Source organism: Aulonocara stuartgranti (assembly GCF_965226115.1).
Source record: "Aulonocara stuartgranti genome assembly, chromosome: 15".
NCBI lineage: Eukaryota > Metazoa > Chordata > Actinopteri > Cichliformes > Cichlidae > Aulonocara > Aulonocara stuartgranti.
Window position 1 is genome coordinate 5395863 of NC_138951.1, and position 16674 is coordinate 5412536.

General features: G+C 38.3%; 2 protein-coding genes and 1 long non-coding RNA gene across 7 annotated transcripts in view; 2 read left to right on the forward strand and 1 right to left on the reverse strand.

The window, feature by feature from the left end:
* LOC309688687 (MAM domain-containing glycosylphosphatidylinositol anchor protein 2) overlaps positions 1-16674 on the reverse strand; it is a 201327-nt gene that overhangs the window by 137810 nt on the left and 46843 nt on the right. The gene's annotated exons all lie outside the window — the stretch shown is intronic.
* LOC309688708 lies at positions 5982-10561 on the forward strand. The gene is made up of 3 exons (XR_014271152.1): positions 5982-6130; positions 10139-10314; positions 10462-10561. It is a non-coding gene; the product is annotated as an uncharacterized lncRNA (long non-coding RNA).
* Positions 10991-16418, forward strand: LOC309688700 (low choriolytic enzyme-like). The gene is made up of 10 exons (XM_082504604.1): positions 10991-11160; positions 11239-11320; positions 14490-14678; positions 14849-14867; positions 14987-15034; positions 15140-15289; positions 15376-15493; positions 15781-15959; positions 16049-16130; positions 16238-16418. The coding sequence occupies exons 3-10, from the start codon at positions 14607-14609 to the stop codon at positions 16371-16373; spliced, it is 804 nt and encodes a 267-aa protein (XP_082360730.1). The 5' UTR covers positions 10991-11160; positions 11239-11320; positions 14490-14606; the 3' UTR covers positions 16374-16418.

The window sequence follows — 16674 nt, forward strand, 5'->3', positions numbered from 1 at the left end:
GCGTGGTGTCTGGCTGGAAGCAGTGCTGCAATGGTACTTTCTTGGTCTGTGGTGCTGAAACTTATCAGTTAGTGCAGGGAGGGAAAAAAAGACAGCTATGCCTGTTCTCTGTATACAGTGATGAGAAGTTACCTAATGTGTTGTACTTTTTAATTTAACTCTGTTTAGCACAGGCATACATCCAGCAGAAACCCAGTATCTTAAATTTACAGCCCTTAAATTTGATTAAAAACTCTGAGCATGAAAGACTTAGACGCCAAGATTTGCTACATGAGTTCTTCAATGAGAAACTGTTCTGCAATTTGAGCTTCTGAGTAGAGCTGGGCGATATATCGAGTTTTTAAAACATATCGATATATTTTTATACGAGATATAAGATGTGACAATATCCTTTATATCGATATAGTCTATGTTACGTTATAATTATAGTTGTGGAGCCGCAAGTTTGCCTCTCTTTCGTCCACTTTTGTCTCTACGCAACGTTACTCCGCCTCGCCTTCACTGAAGACAACTCCCCCTCCTCCCCCATCGCTTCACGTGCAGGCAGCGACAAGACGGACACGGCAAATCTCCGTTAACGAGTTACTGCGCATCGCCCCATGCGTGGGGCTGGACGGCGTCAACGTGCTAACGAGCTAAACATGCTAACGAGCTAACAGCGCTAACCCTAAAATCCTTTCATTCTCTCAAAAGTTGATAGCGCGCCTTATGTATGAATTCTGGTTGTGCTTGATGGCCGCGAACCGATTTTATGTGGTACACGGCGCTCAGCAATCTGTCAAAAATGTTTGAGTACGACTTTGGTAAGCTACGGAGCTGCACCGCTTAATAGATTGTCGGCGCATTACGGCTACCGAGGAGCTTCGCGGAGTGATACGTACTGTGCATCAACATAATATTACCGTATTGTGTGTGTATAAGGACCATAAATGGCACCTGTAAGAGAGGTGGTTATGAAGCGGATTTCAAACTCCAGGCTATCAGTCACACAGTAAAACTTGGGAACAGAGCAGCTGTGAAATCTGTCTTTGTTATTACGCTCAGCGTCTTTTAGTTTACATTTTGACTGCACAATTGTGAGCTCTTTGTTTAGCACAAAAACAACCTTGTTTTCTTTTATTTATGGAGCATTATTATTTAATGAATTCTCATAATTTAATTTTGAGTAATTTTTCATGTACATCTGTGCTGTATGTTAATAAAAGTGCCTGTGTGACATCTGGGACACAGCTTTGACTAAGAACTCTCTTTTTGTTCTTACTTTATGGCTTAAAAAAAAAAATCGAGATATATATCTTATATCGCCATCCAGCTAAAAAATATCGAGATATGAATTTTGGGTCATATCGCCCAGCCCTACTTCTGAGTGATACTGAAATCATTAAGCAACAGAAAATGAATCTGTAAATATTGTAATTAGTAAATTGGTAATTTTTTAATGATAAATGTCTCGCACAAACTGGGCTATCTATGACAGGAAATTGAACTGCTAAATAGTCAATCCAGCAATTAGGAGCCATCAGCTTGGAATCAGTTAAAGTGCAGTGGTTCTTTTTTTTGTGCTAATTTACAGACGGATACATTAAATGAATTATAAAGGAAATTTTTAACAGATTATCTGAAAATTCAAAAGAAGAGTGTTTGGCTCAACCACACCAACTATGAACAGAGAAAGGAAAGAGGAGATAACAAATGCATATAAGTCTTACTTAAGGATGATGGTGTGTGCATGTATATCTGAATGAAACAAATAGCAACACATAAAACAATTACTAACACCTATATTAAATAATTTTTTTTTAAATAATTCCCAATCCTTTTGATAGTTATAAATATATTTTTTTCAGTTCCTCATCCCTCTGCAAATATGATGTTACAATACCCGTTTCCATTTGTTTTACGTGTCATGTTCAATGTACATCACCAAAATTTGTATCCATGGCAGAATTTTTGCTCAACTCTAAATTAAAGCTAACGTTTTTGATGCCGGAGTGTGTGAACCCTAAGCCAAGTACAGAAAATTTTAAGGCAATACTTACCAAACAAGCAGCTGATGAATTTTCATAAAATGTTCTTGAAAAGATGGGGAGGAAATGTTACGTCTTCCTAAGTGAAAAAAATGCTTGTTTTCCTGCATGAGCAGTGATTAAAGGTGCTGTTAGCACTGTTTTGCCACTGTGCTGAAGAAGGGGTTGAATGATTTGAAACAAACTTGGATTGGATTAACATGAATGTGCATAACCATGTAGGGCCAAATTCAAACGAGACAGACTCATACATTACCTGCAACATTTTGCAGTGAAAGCAGAAAAGATAGGGCAGGTCTAAAAACCCCTGTTCTATCATCTGATCTAATGGCTTTGTCACCTTAAGATGCTGGCATGTGTTATAGGGCCATTAAAATGGACACGACTTGAGTTCAGTGAACACGTCCTTGCCTCGTGAATGCCGGAACAGGTTTACAAGGAATAAACTTATAGGCCTTGACAAGTACATGCTGGTAAATTTAAAATCTCATTAATGAAAGACGTCCACAGTTAAGCAGCACCTGCTAGCTCACATTATTATTAGAGAAAGTGAGATATGAAACTATATTTTGTGACCAACAGTGCTGCAAATACAAATAAAAAACTAACCCACACAGCATTAAAACATAACAGCCAGAGTATTACGGTTAAGTAAGCCTTTGTAGGCTTTTCCTATCCCATTTTACTATTCTCTCCATTCACGGTGCCACATTGGCAAAGTGGGCCTGTTGTGGCAGTTTGATTTCCCTAAACTACACTAATCGGACATCTGTAGGGAAGGATAAAGCCCAGATTGGCTGTAACAGTGGAGCAGTTATCTGTTGATAGGACTAACTCTGGCCAACACTCACACGATTGGCTGACGCAAGGCAGCAGCTCTTTTTTGTGGTTGGCTAGTAGTAAGCCAGCAACAGCTCACTGAGAAAAGGAGATCTGGCAACCCTCTGAAGATTGGGTGCAGCCCGCCAAGAAACTGTCTGATGATTGGCTGTGATGGCTCCAGAGCGAACTGATTGTCCTATCAATGCCCACAGTGCAGACTGGCTGACAGTGCTTCCTGCTGGCTGGCATTGCAATATGCAGCTATCCATAACACCTCCAGGGGGCATATGTCCATGTCTTTGAGTGTAAAGTGGGTTTGTGTGTGTGTGTGTGTGTATTTGCAATTGTATATCATCCATAACTTTTTCATTGGGGAGGTGTGCAGCTAAGCTCTGCCAGCAGGCTCTAACACCTCATTATTCTAAGCCAGGCAGGAAATGGGTTTTAGAGATCTCTCACTGAGCAATGCTCTTGGAAATATGGGCTACACGTCTTCCAATATCAGCGGCATAGACTGGGGAAATGCCTCTTGAGTTCAAGTTAGCTATACTACAAAAATCCACCAACTGACTAGGCACGCAGTACAATATCACAAAACACAAACTGTTACGGTCTTGTGCTAATTAATTTGGTTCTGAGAGTTTTTGAGTTTTAATGAATATGAATTTTTCCACTGAGTCTTGTTAACTGAAGGGTGCTTATTTCATATGATGTTAAATACAGCTTGGTGAAATGATGGAGATGAAAAATAGCAGTGCCTAAAGCCTCATTAGGGGATTTTCTACATTTGGTGGAAAAACTTAAGCTAGCGTGCATGCACTGACTGGGGCATTTACGGAGTTAAAGGAGGAGAGAGAAGAACTGGATGTTAACCAAAAACAAAAACTAGTACTCCTATTTCAGTGTACATTAGCATGTATACTGAACTGAAAAAAGTCAGCCTAATTTCACACTATATGCAGGTGTAATACTAGAATAATTTAGTTTGAAGCAGTAAAAACTCACGACTGGCCAACCCACTTCATTCAGTCCCACATGTGTACTGTAGCAGAAGATCTTTCAAATGCAGCTTTTCATCTTGTACCTCATTCATACCTATAATACCTTGCCTACCATCACAACCTCATGAGCTTACATGGCAAGTTTTACCAAAGTAACCTACCAAGAAGTTTAACAAATCTCCTAATATCTTGACTTGAGATATAATACACCTGCACTGTGTAATTTGATGCACTAACAGTCCATGGGTTGAACTGGGCGTAAAATGCAAATAGTAAAACAAGATCTCTTTACAAAGTTAAACATATACATATATACAGCATCTTGCAAAAGTCTAGAGCCACTCTAATTCTTTACAGTGTACTTCCAAAGAGCAAGACTTTGTTGTAATTTTTTAGAGCAATAGTTCTCCAAGTTCTGCTTTTTCACTCATTTTCACTCCAGTACTTGTACCTGTCCATTTTCAGAAAAGGTTTTTTGTTTATTGAGCCACTTAACACTAAACGATCGTGGCTCAAGAGTTGGGAGTTCACCTTGTAATCGGAAGGTTGCCGGTTCGAGCCCCGGCTTGGACAGTCTCGGTTGTTGTGTCCTTGGGCAAGACACTTCACCCGTTGCCTACTGGTGGTGGTCAGAGGGCCCGGTGGCGCCAGTGTTCGGCAGCCTTGCCTCGGTAGCCTTGCCTCTGTCAGTGGCTACAATGTAACTTGCCATCACCAGTGTGTGAATGGGTGGATGACTGGATGTGTAAAGCGCTTTGGGGTCCTTAGGGACTAGTAAAAGCTATACAAATACAGGCCATTTACCATTTATAAACAATACCACTTAACACTAAACGAGCACAAAAAGGTACCTAGCTCAAGGGATGAATCTGCATTGTGTCTGGACATAACAATGTTGCAAATAACCAATTTCAGATTGTATCTTGTATTTTGTTACTGGCAGCCTGGTGGAGAAACATATATTTCCTTTAGCTGAATCTATGAAAAATGCAAATGATAACACAATTCAAAAGATCTAAAAAACTATTTTTAACCAATGAAGTGATTCCTAAAGAGTTATTAGCTGGAACCTTAGCATATCTTGGTGTGCTGGGCAGTGTGTCGGTACTTCACAAATGTGAGGGAACTCGGCCCACGGAGGACAAAAAAAAGTTGCAGACCTAAAAACTATCAACATCAAATGAACAGTATCTGAAAGTCATGTTCTTAAGAATTAGGGGGAAAAAACCTAATAAAAGAACTGACACTGGACCTGAGAGATTCAACTGGACAACTTTACAGCAGGACAAAAATTCTAAATACACTGTCAATTCAATAAAACCATAATTGGATAGAAAAACTCACAGTGGATTGGACTGGTGAGATAGACTGGCCTCAACAGAACCTGCACATCAACATTGTTGAAGCAGTGTGGAATCATCTTGATGGAGAACAGAACAACTTGCAGCCAACATTCCTAGAACGACTTTGAATGTCCTTCGAGAAAAATTCCTGAAGACTACTTAAAGAAATGACATGAAAGCTTGGCCATAAGATTTCAGGCGATGCTCAGGCTGGTCATGCTCCATAGTGTTAGAATTGTTTGTTAAAATTGTACTTAAAACTGTGTTTGCCCCATGGACTGTACTTACATGTGTGATTTCAATAAATCCCTATTTCCCTTTCGCTTTTTCAAAATAGAAAGAAATGCTGGGTGGCTGAAGATATTTTCACAACACTGTATATTGTATCAAGATATTTACAGCTTTAAATCATTTATTTTAGAAAGTTTACCAAAGCATGATCCTTCAAAAACAACAGAGCAGATTGGAGCACTAGTTTTATGTTTACTCAGCTCTGTAATACTCATGCAAAACAGTGTACAATTATGTATATGACAGTGAAAGCCAAATCACACTAGCATTCATCTCAAAGCATTGTATATTGTAAGATTAGAAACCCAAAACATTATAGGAGAAAACAAAACAAACTACTAGAGATGGACCGATCCGATATTACGTATCGGTATCGGTCCGATACTGACCTAAATTACTGGATCGGATATCGGAGAAAAATAAAAAATGTAATCCGATCCATTAAATATCACGAAAGCACCTCACAAAACTTGCAACACGCCGTAACTCACCTCAGAACGTTAGCACGTTGGAGCAGTAGGCATCACGTGATAGAGCGGCTGTGGCATGCAGAACCTGTGGTGGTCTGGATAGCATGTGGAGCTTCGCTAGCAACCCGGCATTTCATCTCTGACAAAGTTATCCCCGAGAGAAGTAAAGCAAGTGTGTAAGTCCATCTCTGAATGTTTGTAAAGCATTCCTGCGTTAAGCTTAACAACTAATATATGGAGCGACTGCCTCTCTCTCTCTCTTGCTGCTACTTCAATCATGAAACTGCTTAACGATCAGCTGATCGGCTTTTCTGTCGTGAGTCCGTGTCTCTGGTTTGCTTTTGGCCCACTTTGCACCAGAAAGAGGAAACCAGCGGCTGAACAACAGCAGCACGTTTAAGCTTGATAAGCTGTTGTTAGAATGTATTTAATATTACTTTCTACTCGAGGATCTTTTTCTACCTAGCTGACGCTGGTAACTGTGTAGGGGCGGATCTAGCAAAGTTTAGCCAGGGGGGCCGATAGGGCATTAACAGAGAAAAGGGGGCACAAAGACATACTTTTCTTTCTTATTCTCTAGCTTTTAATAAATAATTATCTGACACCCAAAGTTTTAATTTGATGTAAAATGAATAGAAGTCAATTACTGTATATAGTGACTATTAAGTCTAATATATATACCCTAGTAAGCTATAGTACTTTTTCCTTTGGGAAGGTACCATCTGTGCAGTCTGCAATTTTGTTGAAGAAAGATGTTGAATCTATTTAATATTTCTTGAAAAATAATTGATTTCTGTGCATTTTTTTTTCCACACTGCATCAAATTAAGGTTGATTACGTCGATTAAGCATCATGAGGTGGAGCGTGAGGGGTGGTTCCCTATTTTTTATTTATTTATTTTTGTTGTTGCTGGGAGTTGGAACCCTATTAGTTAGGTTGCTTAATATTTATGCTAAGTACTCTTTAAAATACCAGAATAGGGAGGATGGTGTAGGTTTAAGTTTATTAGATTGATCAGTATTGCTGAACTATGAAATATTTTTTTTTGCATACAGGTATAACAGAATAGCTTTAGTGTAGTTGTTGTTTTAAACTTGAGTATGAACTTATACAAAATGCAGCAAGATATTTAAAAAACAGTTTTGTTGATTAAAAAACACTATCGGATTCATATCGGTATCGGCAGATATCCAAATTTATGATATCGGTATCGGTATCGGACATAAAAAAGTGGTATCGTGCCATCTCTACAAACTACAGGGTAACATCATCACTGCACAGCAGAAACCTACAGAACATTGTGAAGAGCTAAATCTCAACTGTTAAATTTATGAAGCATGTGTTTCTCCACACTGGGGTTGAGATGTTTTAAATTATTTCATTAATGTTCTAAAAGTTCAAAATGATGATGTATCTACACAGAAGTGCTAACAGAAAGGGTTTATCTCAGCAACTTTTGCCTGAAGGAAGGGAAATGGGATTGCAACTACTTCTCTAACATCATCAGTTCTAGGCGAGCTGGGAAAACGTGGGTGGGCAGACTGAATGAGTCACACTTTTCTCGCGCTCATAATCAGTTTTGATGTGCCCCTGAGCAAGGCACGTACCACACTATAACTGGTACCAATAAAGACAGTGATGTGTTTGTTTTCCTTCAAAAAAGTCCACAATCCCATTAAGTTTCACCAGCTGAACACATCTTGTGAATTTCATTTTAAATTTGCTACAGTATTGGCTCTTTCCATTAGACACGCACCAGACACGGTTATGTTAAAACCGCCTGACCAAAAACAAAAAAGTTCTGTCTTTTTATTTTGCTGCTACTTCTCCTTGACCTTTAAGATTATCAGTTTCAAATGTCCCTCATAAAGCACTTGACATGTCATCCATCAGACGCAGTTATTCTCTGAATGGACTGTGCAACTAGATTGTGGCTCAATCAGTCTACAATGACATCTGATTAATTTACTTTTCACATGACTCTTACAGGACTGGAAATGCACACCAATTAAGACAGTGTTCATATTCGATGTAATTGTTCCTGTTTGTCTGAATGTCAATTATTATGAACACGATGTTTACCATCACAGATTGACTCTAGTATTAGGAACAAGGAGAGGGCAAGAAAGGAGACAGAGGAAAGCAAGCAGAAAGCTACTTCTATAAAGTCTTCGGGTTGTAACCCTCCCCCCCCCCCCCCCCCAAAAAAAAAAAAAAAACCAAACAAACAAACAAAAACAAAAAAAAACAAAAGCAAAACATCAGCTGCATGTCAGACATGAAATTAACCAGCCAGTGAGAAAACAACTAAAGAAATGAATTAGATATTTCAACACTTGCATGCAACAATACATAATGAGAGGGTTCACAGGTAATGCTCGACATGAATGCAGTATATAAAACAGTTAATTGTTATTTTGACAACCAGTGGTATTCAGAGCAAAAGGTGAAAGGAAGAAGAGTAAGCAGGGCACCTGTGTTGGGGTCAGGGAACCGACTGTAGGAGGAGAAGCAAGAGTGAGTAAGAGCCAGCAGAGCGGGCTAACATGTTTCATTTCAGAGGGCTATTATCACGGCAGAGGACTTCCTGGCACACACTCCCACTGAACACCAGTGTAGCAAGTCTAAATGTTAAGCACACTGTTTAATAGTCTATTACATAAATTGATATTGCTCATTGACTGTTGTCCTTGGCTGCCCACATAGTGTCAGAGGAAGAGACTCAGATGTACTATAGAGCAGAGAAGGGCTAGGCTATGTCATCACTGCTGTGTGGTGTTCAGGAACAAGGTCCCAGAAGTTCTCTTACAAATACGTTGAATTTGAAGTACACATAAACAGATGCCAGAGTTTGCAGCACCATTTCTCTCTAACACACACACAGTGTAATTTTTCCCCACTGATAATAAATGTCACATTATTGTGATGTACAGCACAGGACCACATCAGTGTTGGGCTTGGATATGTCATCACTGCTGTTTGGTGTTCAGGAACAAGGTGCCAGAAGTTCTCTTTTTTTCCACTTCTTCCATTTACGACTACACCTCCCAGAAATGATGAAGTCACAGTGAAATAAAAAACATATTTGAGCTATTATGTAGGGCTGCATCCATGGACTATTACCTTTGTCAATAAAATTGAAGAAAAAAAAAGAAGCTCATTTTAATTTCCTCCGGTCTAAATTGGAGTTCAGAATCTGTTTTGGAATAATATAAAATGTAAATCAAGAGAACACTTTTCTTACACTGGAGAAGCGAAATCAAGAGAATTGATTCATTTTTTCTTGACTGGCAATTGATTGCTCAGTCAAATTCTATTCTGATGCTGTATATTGTACCAAAACCCATTAAAAGTTTATACAACTGCAACCCTCTCCAGGTAATGTCTTCTTTATTTGCATCAGACATTTGTTTTCTGTACAGCTGTATTTCATTCTTTTTATTTTCTCCCAAATTTAGAAAACACTAACTTGTCTCTAGTTAAGATGAAGGCTGTCTTGTGCTGTATATAAATCAGATTTATCCAACCACCTACCTCACCATTACAACAGTTTTACACCATCAATTAAAAATATGCTGATTCTAAAAAATGTATGGTAAGAACCATTGTTTTGGTTTATGATCTAAAGTTTTCAGTTTCAGTTTGAACATTTTGCACACGAGTTTGTTATTTTACATTTTTTAATCATATACAAAAACAAAAAAATTAGCGGCAAGTAACGTAAAAAAATAAAATGTTAGAATTTTAATAAAACCTGCTGCCTGCGACACACTTCTTGGATGGGCTGTACAATGAATCACACTCCAATATGTACCTTACCTTTTGATACAAAACTTCTGAAAACACTACCGGAGGTAGAACAGTACATATAACAGAGCAGCATAAACCTACAAGTGTTTTTCTCTATCCGCACCAACTGAAGAAGCAGAAAATCAACTGATTCACAACAACACAACAATTTTAAACACACATACTTCAGCCTTTAGTTCTCAGGTGTGTAAATGGTTTAAAAACTACTACTTGAAAGCAGTGCCAGAAAACTCTTTACACTGAATGTTTATAGCACAAGTTTAGAATGAGATTATCAGTGTGGAAGCAGTGGGCAAAGCTACACAGGGCACACTAATCAGTTGTGTGCCTAAGGCAAAGCCTTTTGAACCCCTACCACTAATCTCTGTACACAGACACACCTGGACACTGGGCATATAAGCTCACCCCTGACTGGGTTTTAGCATCACTTCATTGGAAGACAAGTGAAGTCTCTCAATTGACACCTTCACCACTGGCACATCAAGACCAACATGGACCTTACAACAAGAGTTTCTCTTCTGCTGCTGCTTCTGGGCCTCATCATGACCATGTAAGGAAATACTAACTAAAAACTAAACCTGCTTGTAAATGCTGTTTTTAATAGATGTCGCATCTCCCATAACATTGGCGCCTATCGTTATCTGTAACACAACATTATAAACGACTATCTATATTTTTTTCTGTATTATTTTCACAGGCTCATGCTGGTCACAATGGTAAGTGACCAAATCTGGTTTTGCCTCGTTGTAGCTCCATATAACTAACTGTGTCACATTCTCACTTTTCTCATTGTAAAAACACGGCTGTAACCATCCTCAGGATGAACAATGGTGAGTATCCAATCATTATATTGGAGAAAAACAGCGCTTTCTTATTTTGTCAATTGCCTAAAAAGTCATTCTTTCGTGTATTTTTATAGGATCGACAGAGTTTCTGGTGGAAGGAGATATACTCCTCCTGAAAAACATGAAATGCCCAAAGAAGATAGGAATATTGTAGTTTCAGTCACATGTAAATAAATAGATTTTGTCTAAAAGTACTGCAAATTATAAACTATAACGCTTTAATTTTTCCAAGTACTACAGCAACCATGTAGTCTGTTAGAATATTCCTTATCACTAGCTAATAGTAAAGAAGCATTCACAGACTGGATGATAAGACAAATTTCACTGCCTTCTATACATTATTTTCTCTACTTTTGTTTACTGTTTACATTTTTAGCTGTTCCTCTTTGCTGGGTCGTATCGGAGAAATGCAGGTGGTGTCACTGCAGAGGTTTGGCTGCGTCCAGCATGGCATCACCCAGAGTTGCTGCATGCACTTGGTTTCTACCATGAACACACTCGAAGCGACCGCGACCAGTACATCAGAGTCAACTGGCAAAACATCATAAAAGGTAAAAATCTCAAATGATGATTAATTGAAATCGGATTCATTGCTTAATCTTTTCAATTTATTGGTGTTTCTTCTACAGATTATTACATTGACTTCTATAAGAAGGACTCTTACAATCTCAACACTAAATATGATTACTCCTCTGTCATGCACTATGGAAGGTAAGGCTCAACAAAAACACAATCTTAAGTCAAATGTATTAAATGTAAATCTCTTTCACAGAAATATATTCTAATTAATCGGGTTTTGCAATTCTTCCTAATTATAGGACTGCCTTCGGAATTACTCCACAGTCAGAAACATTAACTCCCACCCCCAAAAATTGTGATGATTTGTGAAATAACATTTTGAAGTTTCAGTTCTACCATGATGGTCATCAATTGGGGTGGGGGGGTGCACACTCAAAATTTATCTTATAAAACCTTATTTAAAAAATGATAGTGCTAATTAGTGCAAAGTAACATAAAAATAACATGTCACAATTTAACAAAAACTATGCCACCGAGAAATAAAATAAAGCTAAATATGATGCTGGAAAGAATTTACAGCTTTGGGTTTTCTGAAGGTTATTCTCCACCTAAGAAAACTGCAGATGTGTAAAAACAAAGAAAGAAAAGCAGATTTTTTTGTGGGCTCCACTAGGCTGACATCCAGCTGAATGAGATCTACCTCTTCTTGCAGTTGCAAAGCATTAGAAATAAAGCTCAACCGAATGGATGGGTCATACATCATTGAACATTACTCGTGCTGTGCTTTGACTCCAAAACTCAAATTGGATTACCTGTGCACCCACGCGGATCCTCCAAGTGGACAGGCACAGGCATGTAGCTGGCACATACACACCAAGACGCACGTGTTCAAAATGCTTCATGCAAACATTGGAAAATATACAAATACATTGAATTTGACGTACATGGAGTTCACACATAAAACAGAAGCTCGAGTTTGTAGCACAGTTTCTCTCTAACACACACACCGTGTAATTTTCCCTCACTGATAATAAATGCCACATTATTGTGATGTACAGCAGAGGACCACGTCATTTAAAGGTTGCTGTGATGGAATCTCTTCAAAAGCGCCAGTCCTGTCATGCAAAATCAGACCCTGAAACGGTTTATGGCGCCAGAAAGCTAGACAGTACCTCTTCTTTCCTGTAAACAACAGTCTGGAGGATGATGATCTATTAGTGAGGATTTAATAAATGTAAATACTCTTGCGCTAAACAATTCATTTCTGCATTCTGAGGTTTTAGAAAATAGTTTTTTTTGCTCATTGTAGTCTGATAAACAAGGCCCAGACTTCATGAGATAATCACTGTTGTGCCAGAAGAGCTTGATTAATGAATACAGGAAATTATAGCGAGTAATTGAAGAAATGATATTATTTGAAACAACACATTTTAACACAACAACCAGTTACAGCCAGAATAAAATAAAAAAGCAAATGTGCATTTTATTATGAAATGGACTGATGGAATGTGTAGCACTTAAGTTATTAGTGATCAACCTCATAGGGGGTTAAAACAAAAAGGAGCTTTGTTCTGATACCAGCAGTAAAATGAGCTGCTCTTTTGGCATAAATAGGGTGTTCTGTGTGGAAGGAAAAAAACTGCATCGTAGGTGGTTACAGCAATGTAGCTCCAAACTAAAGCAATAATCATCTGATTTCTGTTTCCTCAGCAAACAGAAATCAAGTAATAATCATGGTTTTTATTTCAAAATTACACTTGATTGCCTTTACTCAAAATTCATACAATTAATCTAAGAAATAGTGATATTAGAAGATGGTATAACCAAGATTTTTCTTGAAGTGTAAATAGAAGAACCTGAACCAGCAAATAAATGCTCATCCATGCATTGTCTTAACTGCTTTCTCAATTGGGGCATGATGGCTGTCACAGGCCAAAAGGTGGGGTATACTCTGGACAGATCACTTCTCACAGGGCTAACACAGAATGACAGACAACCATTCCCACTGATATTCTCAGCCATAGCCTTTTTAAATTCAATTCAACTCAATTCAACTATATTTATATTGCGCTAAATCACAAAAACATTGGCTGCTTTATATTGTAAGGTAAACAAAAATAAAGAGAAAAAAGAGAAAACCCCAACAATCACATGACCCCCTATGAGCAAGAGCACTGGTGAGAGTGGAAACAAAAAATCCCTTTTACCAGGAATAACATGGATATCTGCCATGACCGTTTGGGACAGGAATCACCAGGTGACATAACATGCATGCCTTTCAACTGTGGGAGGAACTCTTAATACCTGAGGTACCCCTGAGCAAGGTACCGTCCCTACACACTGCTCCCCGGGCGCCTGCTTAGTGGGCTGCCCACTGCTTCACAGAGTGAATGGGTCAAATGCAGAGAAAAACAAGTAATTTCCCCATGGGGATCAATAAAGTATCCATTATTATTATTATTATTATTATTATTATTATTATTATTATTATTATTATTATTATTATTATTATTTAGGCACATGTAAGTGAGAACATGTAAACTTCACACAGAAAGGCCCAGCAAAGCCAACAGATGTAAACACAGGATCGTTTTGCCGGGAGGCTGCAATGCTCAACATTGCACCACTGTGCTGCCTACAAGACAAATATATATGTTTTCATAGAGCTCAACCTCCCACGGCTGATGTTACTAAGCATTCATGTCCAGTATATCTCTCCCTCTGCAGCATAAACAATGCACTTTTTACAGTTCTATATTCCCATTAACATTAACCAATCTGTCAAAAAGCGCACATTTTAGTCAAACTGATGTGTAATTACTGTTCTTAAAACTTACGAAAACATTTATCAAATCAGGGGTGTAACTGTCATACATTTATTATTATAAATTATTCTCTGGAATATATTATTGCTGCAAAAGAAGATAGAGATCAAAATGCAATTCAGCTTCTGTTGAAGGTGGTGAACAAGTACAGGTAAAGACTTTACCTGACTCACAGACGCTCTACTAGTAGCTCTACTTCTAAACACACACACCGCAGCCTGTTTGCAGCCAGGTTATTAAAGGTTTAAAAAACGTAAAGGCAGCGCCTTCAAAGTGTTTACATTGTATGAATCCACTGTTATATTTGTCATTTTTCAGATATTGCTTTGGGGCATAAACTTTGGGCTGTATTTTCCCAAGACAATCTCCTGCTGGTTAAAAAAGCCTTATGCTAAGCAAGTCGACACCAGCCTGTGGTCACTATAATCCCCCCAGAATAAAATTATCAGTGTGGAAACAGTGGGAAATGCTGGACAGGGCAGCTATGTGTCTAAGGCAAAGCCTTCTGAACCCCTACCATTAATCTCTGTACACAGACACACCTGGACACCTTGCATATAAGCTCACACCTGACTGGGTTTTAGCATCACTTCGTTGGAAGACAAGTGAAGTTCCTGAAGTGACACCTTGACGATCAGCATCTTCGGACCAAAATGGACCTGACAACAACAGTTTCTCTTCTTCTGCTGCTGCTTCTGGGCCTCTGTAATGCTCATCATGACCATGTAATTAATTAATTAAAAAGTAAAATTGCTTGTTAATACTGCATTTACCACATGATGCATCTCCCATAACATTGGTGATTATCTTTATCTGTAACGTAGCATTCAACACATTAAATCCAACAACATTAATTACAATACAAGTGAAATTTGTTTCTATCTTCTGTTCACAGGATCATGCTGGTCAGAATGGTAAATGAACAAATCTTGGTTCATCTCTTTGCAGCTCTGTATAACTAACTGTGTCATGTTGTCACTTTTCTCATTGTAACAACAAAGCTGCATGACTTCTGATTTTCTTGCATTCATAGAGATCTCTGGGGAGGACATTACCACAACCATCCTCAGAATGAACAATGGTGAGTCTTTAGTCATTATATTACAAGAGGGGGGGGGGAATACCTTGTCTCATTATCAGTGTCAAATGACAGAATGAAAAGTCATTCTATCATTTATTTCAATAGGATCTACAGATTTTCTGGTGGAAGGAGACATACTCATTCCAAGAACCAGAAATGCTTTGAAGTGCGCAAATAAGCAATACTCCTGTCGATGGCCAAAGTCTTTCACATCTGGGACTGTTGACGTTCCTTACATTCTAAGTGATAAATATGGTGGGTTTAACTGTGGTGCATGTTACAGCACAAACATTCATCTAGTAAAACACTTACGTCACTGATTAAGTTATTCACAACTGTAGATAATGGTGAGAAGAAGACCATTTTAGATGCCATGAAGGGCTTTGAAACAGCAACCTGTGTTCGCTTCATTCCACGCAGAACAGAGACCGCGTACCTAAGTATTGAACCAAAATATGGGTAAGTTATTTACTACAGCACTACTTGAAACAAAATACACTGCATGGAAATCACAGAAAATGACTGCATATGCAGTGAAAAAACAAACAGTAAATAATTTATTTTCTTAAGTATGTTCATTTAAATAATTTGTGTAAAGGAGATGTTGTAAAGTTGAGAACAGTTTCATTTAACTATCAGATCAGATTTGGTCAAAGTTTCACTCGATACATGTTAAACATCAGACTAATGTCAGCTGTCTTCCTCTGACGATCATCTCTGGCTTCTTATACTGTTTACATTTTTAGCTGTTCCTCTTTGCTGGGTCGTGTTGGAGACAAGCAGGTGGTGTCACTGCAGAGGTTTGGCTGTGTCCAGCATGGTATCATCCAGCATGAGTTGCTGCATGCACTTGGTTTCTACCATGAACACACTCGAAGCGACCGCGACCAGTACATCAGAGTCAACTGGCAAAACATCATAAAATGTAAAACTCTCAAAGCCTCAATGATGACTAATTGAAATAAGACTGTTCTGTTGCTTTGTCTTTTTAATTTATTTGTCTTTCTCCCACAGATTTTTTCAACAATTTTGACAAGATGGACACCGATAATCTCAACACTAGATATGCTTACTCCTCTGTCATGCACTATGGAAGGTAAGCCTGAACAAAAACACAATCTGAAGTCAAATGTACTAAGTGTAATTGTGTTGCACAGAAACAAATTCTGTTTAATCGCCTCTTGCAATTCTTCCTAATTATAGGACTGCGTTCGGAATTACTCCACAGTCAGAAACATTAACTCCCATCCCCGATCCCAACGTTCCCATCGGCCAGATTGTTGGCATGTCTGACATCGACATTCTCAGGGTCAACATACTTTACCAGTGCAAGAACTAAACAGGAAGAAAATATTAAAAGCATTATAATAAAGCATTGTGACATCTCCAGTTGTTTCTGAGTTTTGTGTTGTGATTGACATTCACATAATAAGAAAGGCTATTCCATATCACATATTGTTAAACTTGGTTGAATTTATTTTATTTTGCTAGTTTGACTTCTTATGGGAAATGAATAAAGCTAAATGTGATGCTGGAAAAGTCTTAAAGCTTACGTTTTCTAAAGGTTATTCTCTGCCAAGTGCAGATGTGTGAAGTAAAAGATCAAATTGGATTACCTGTGTACCCAGGTAGATCCCCCG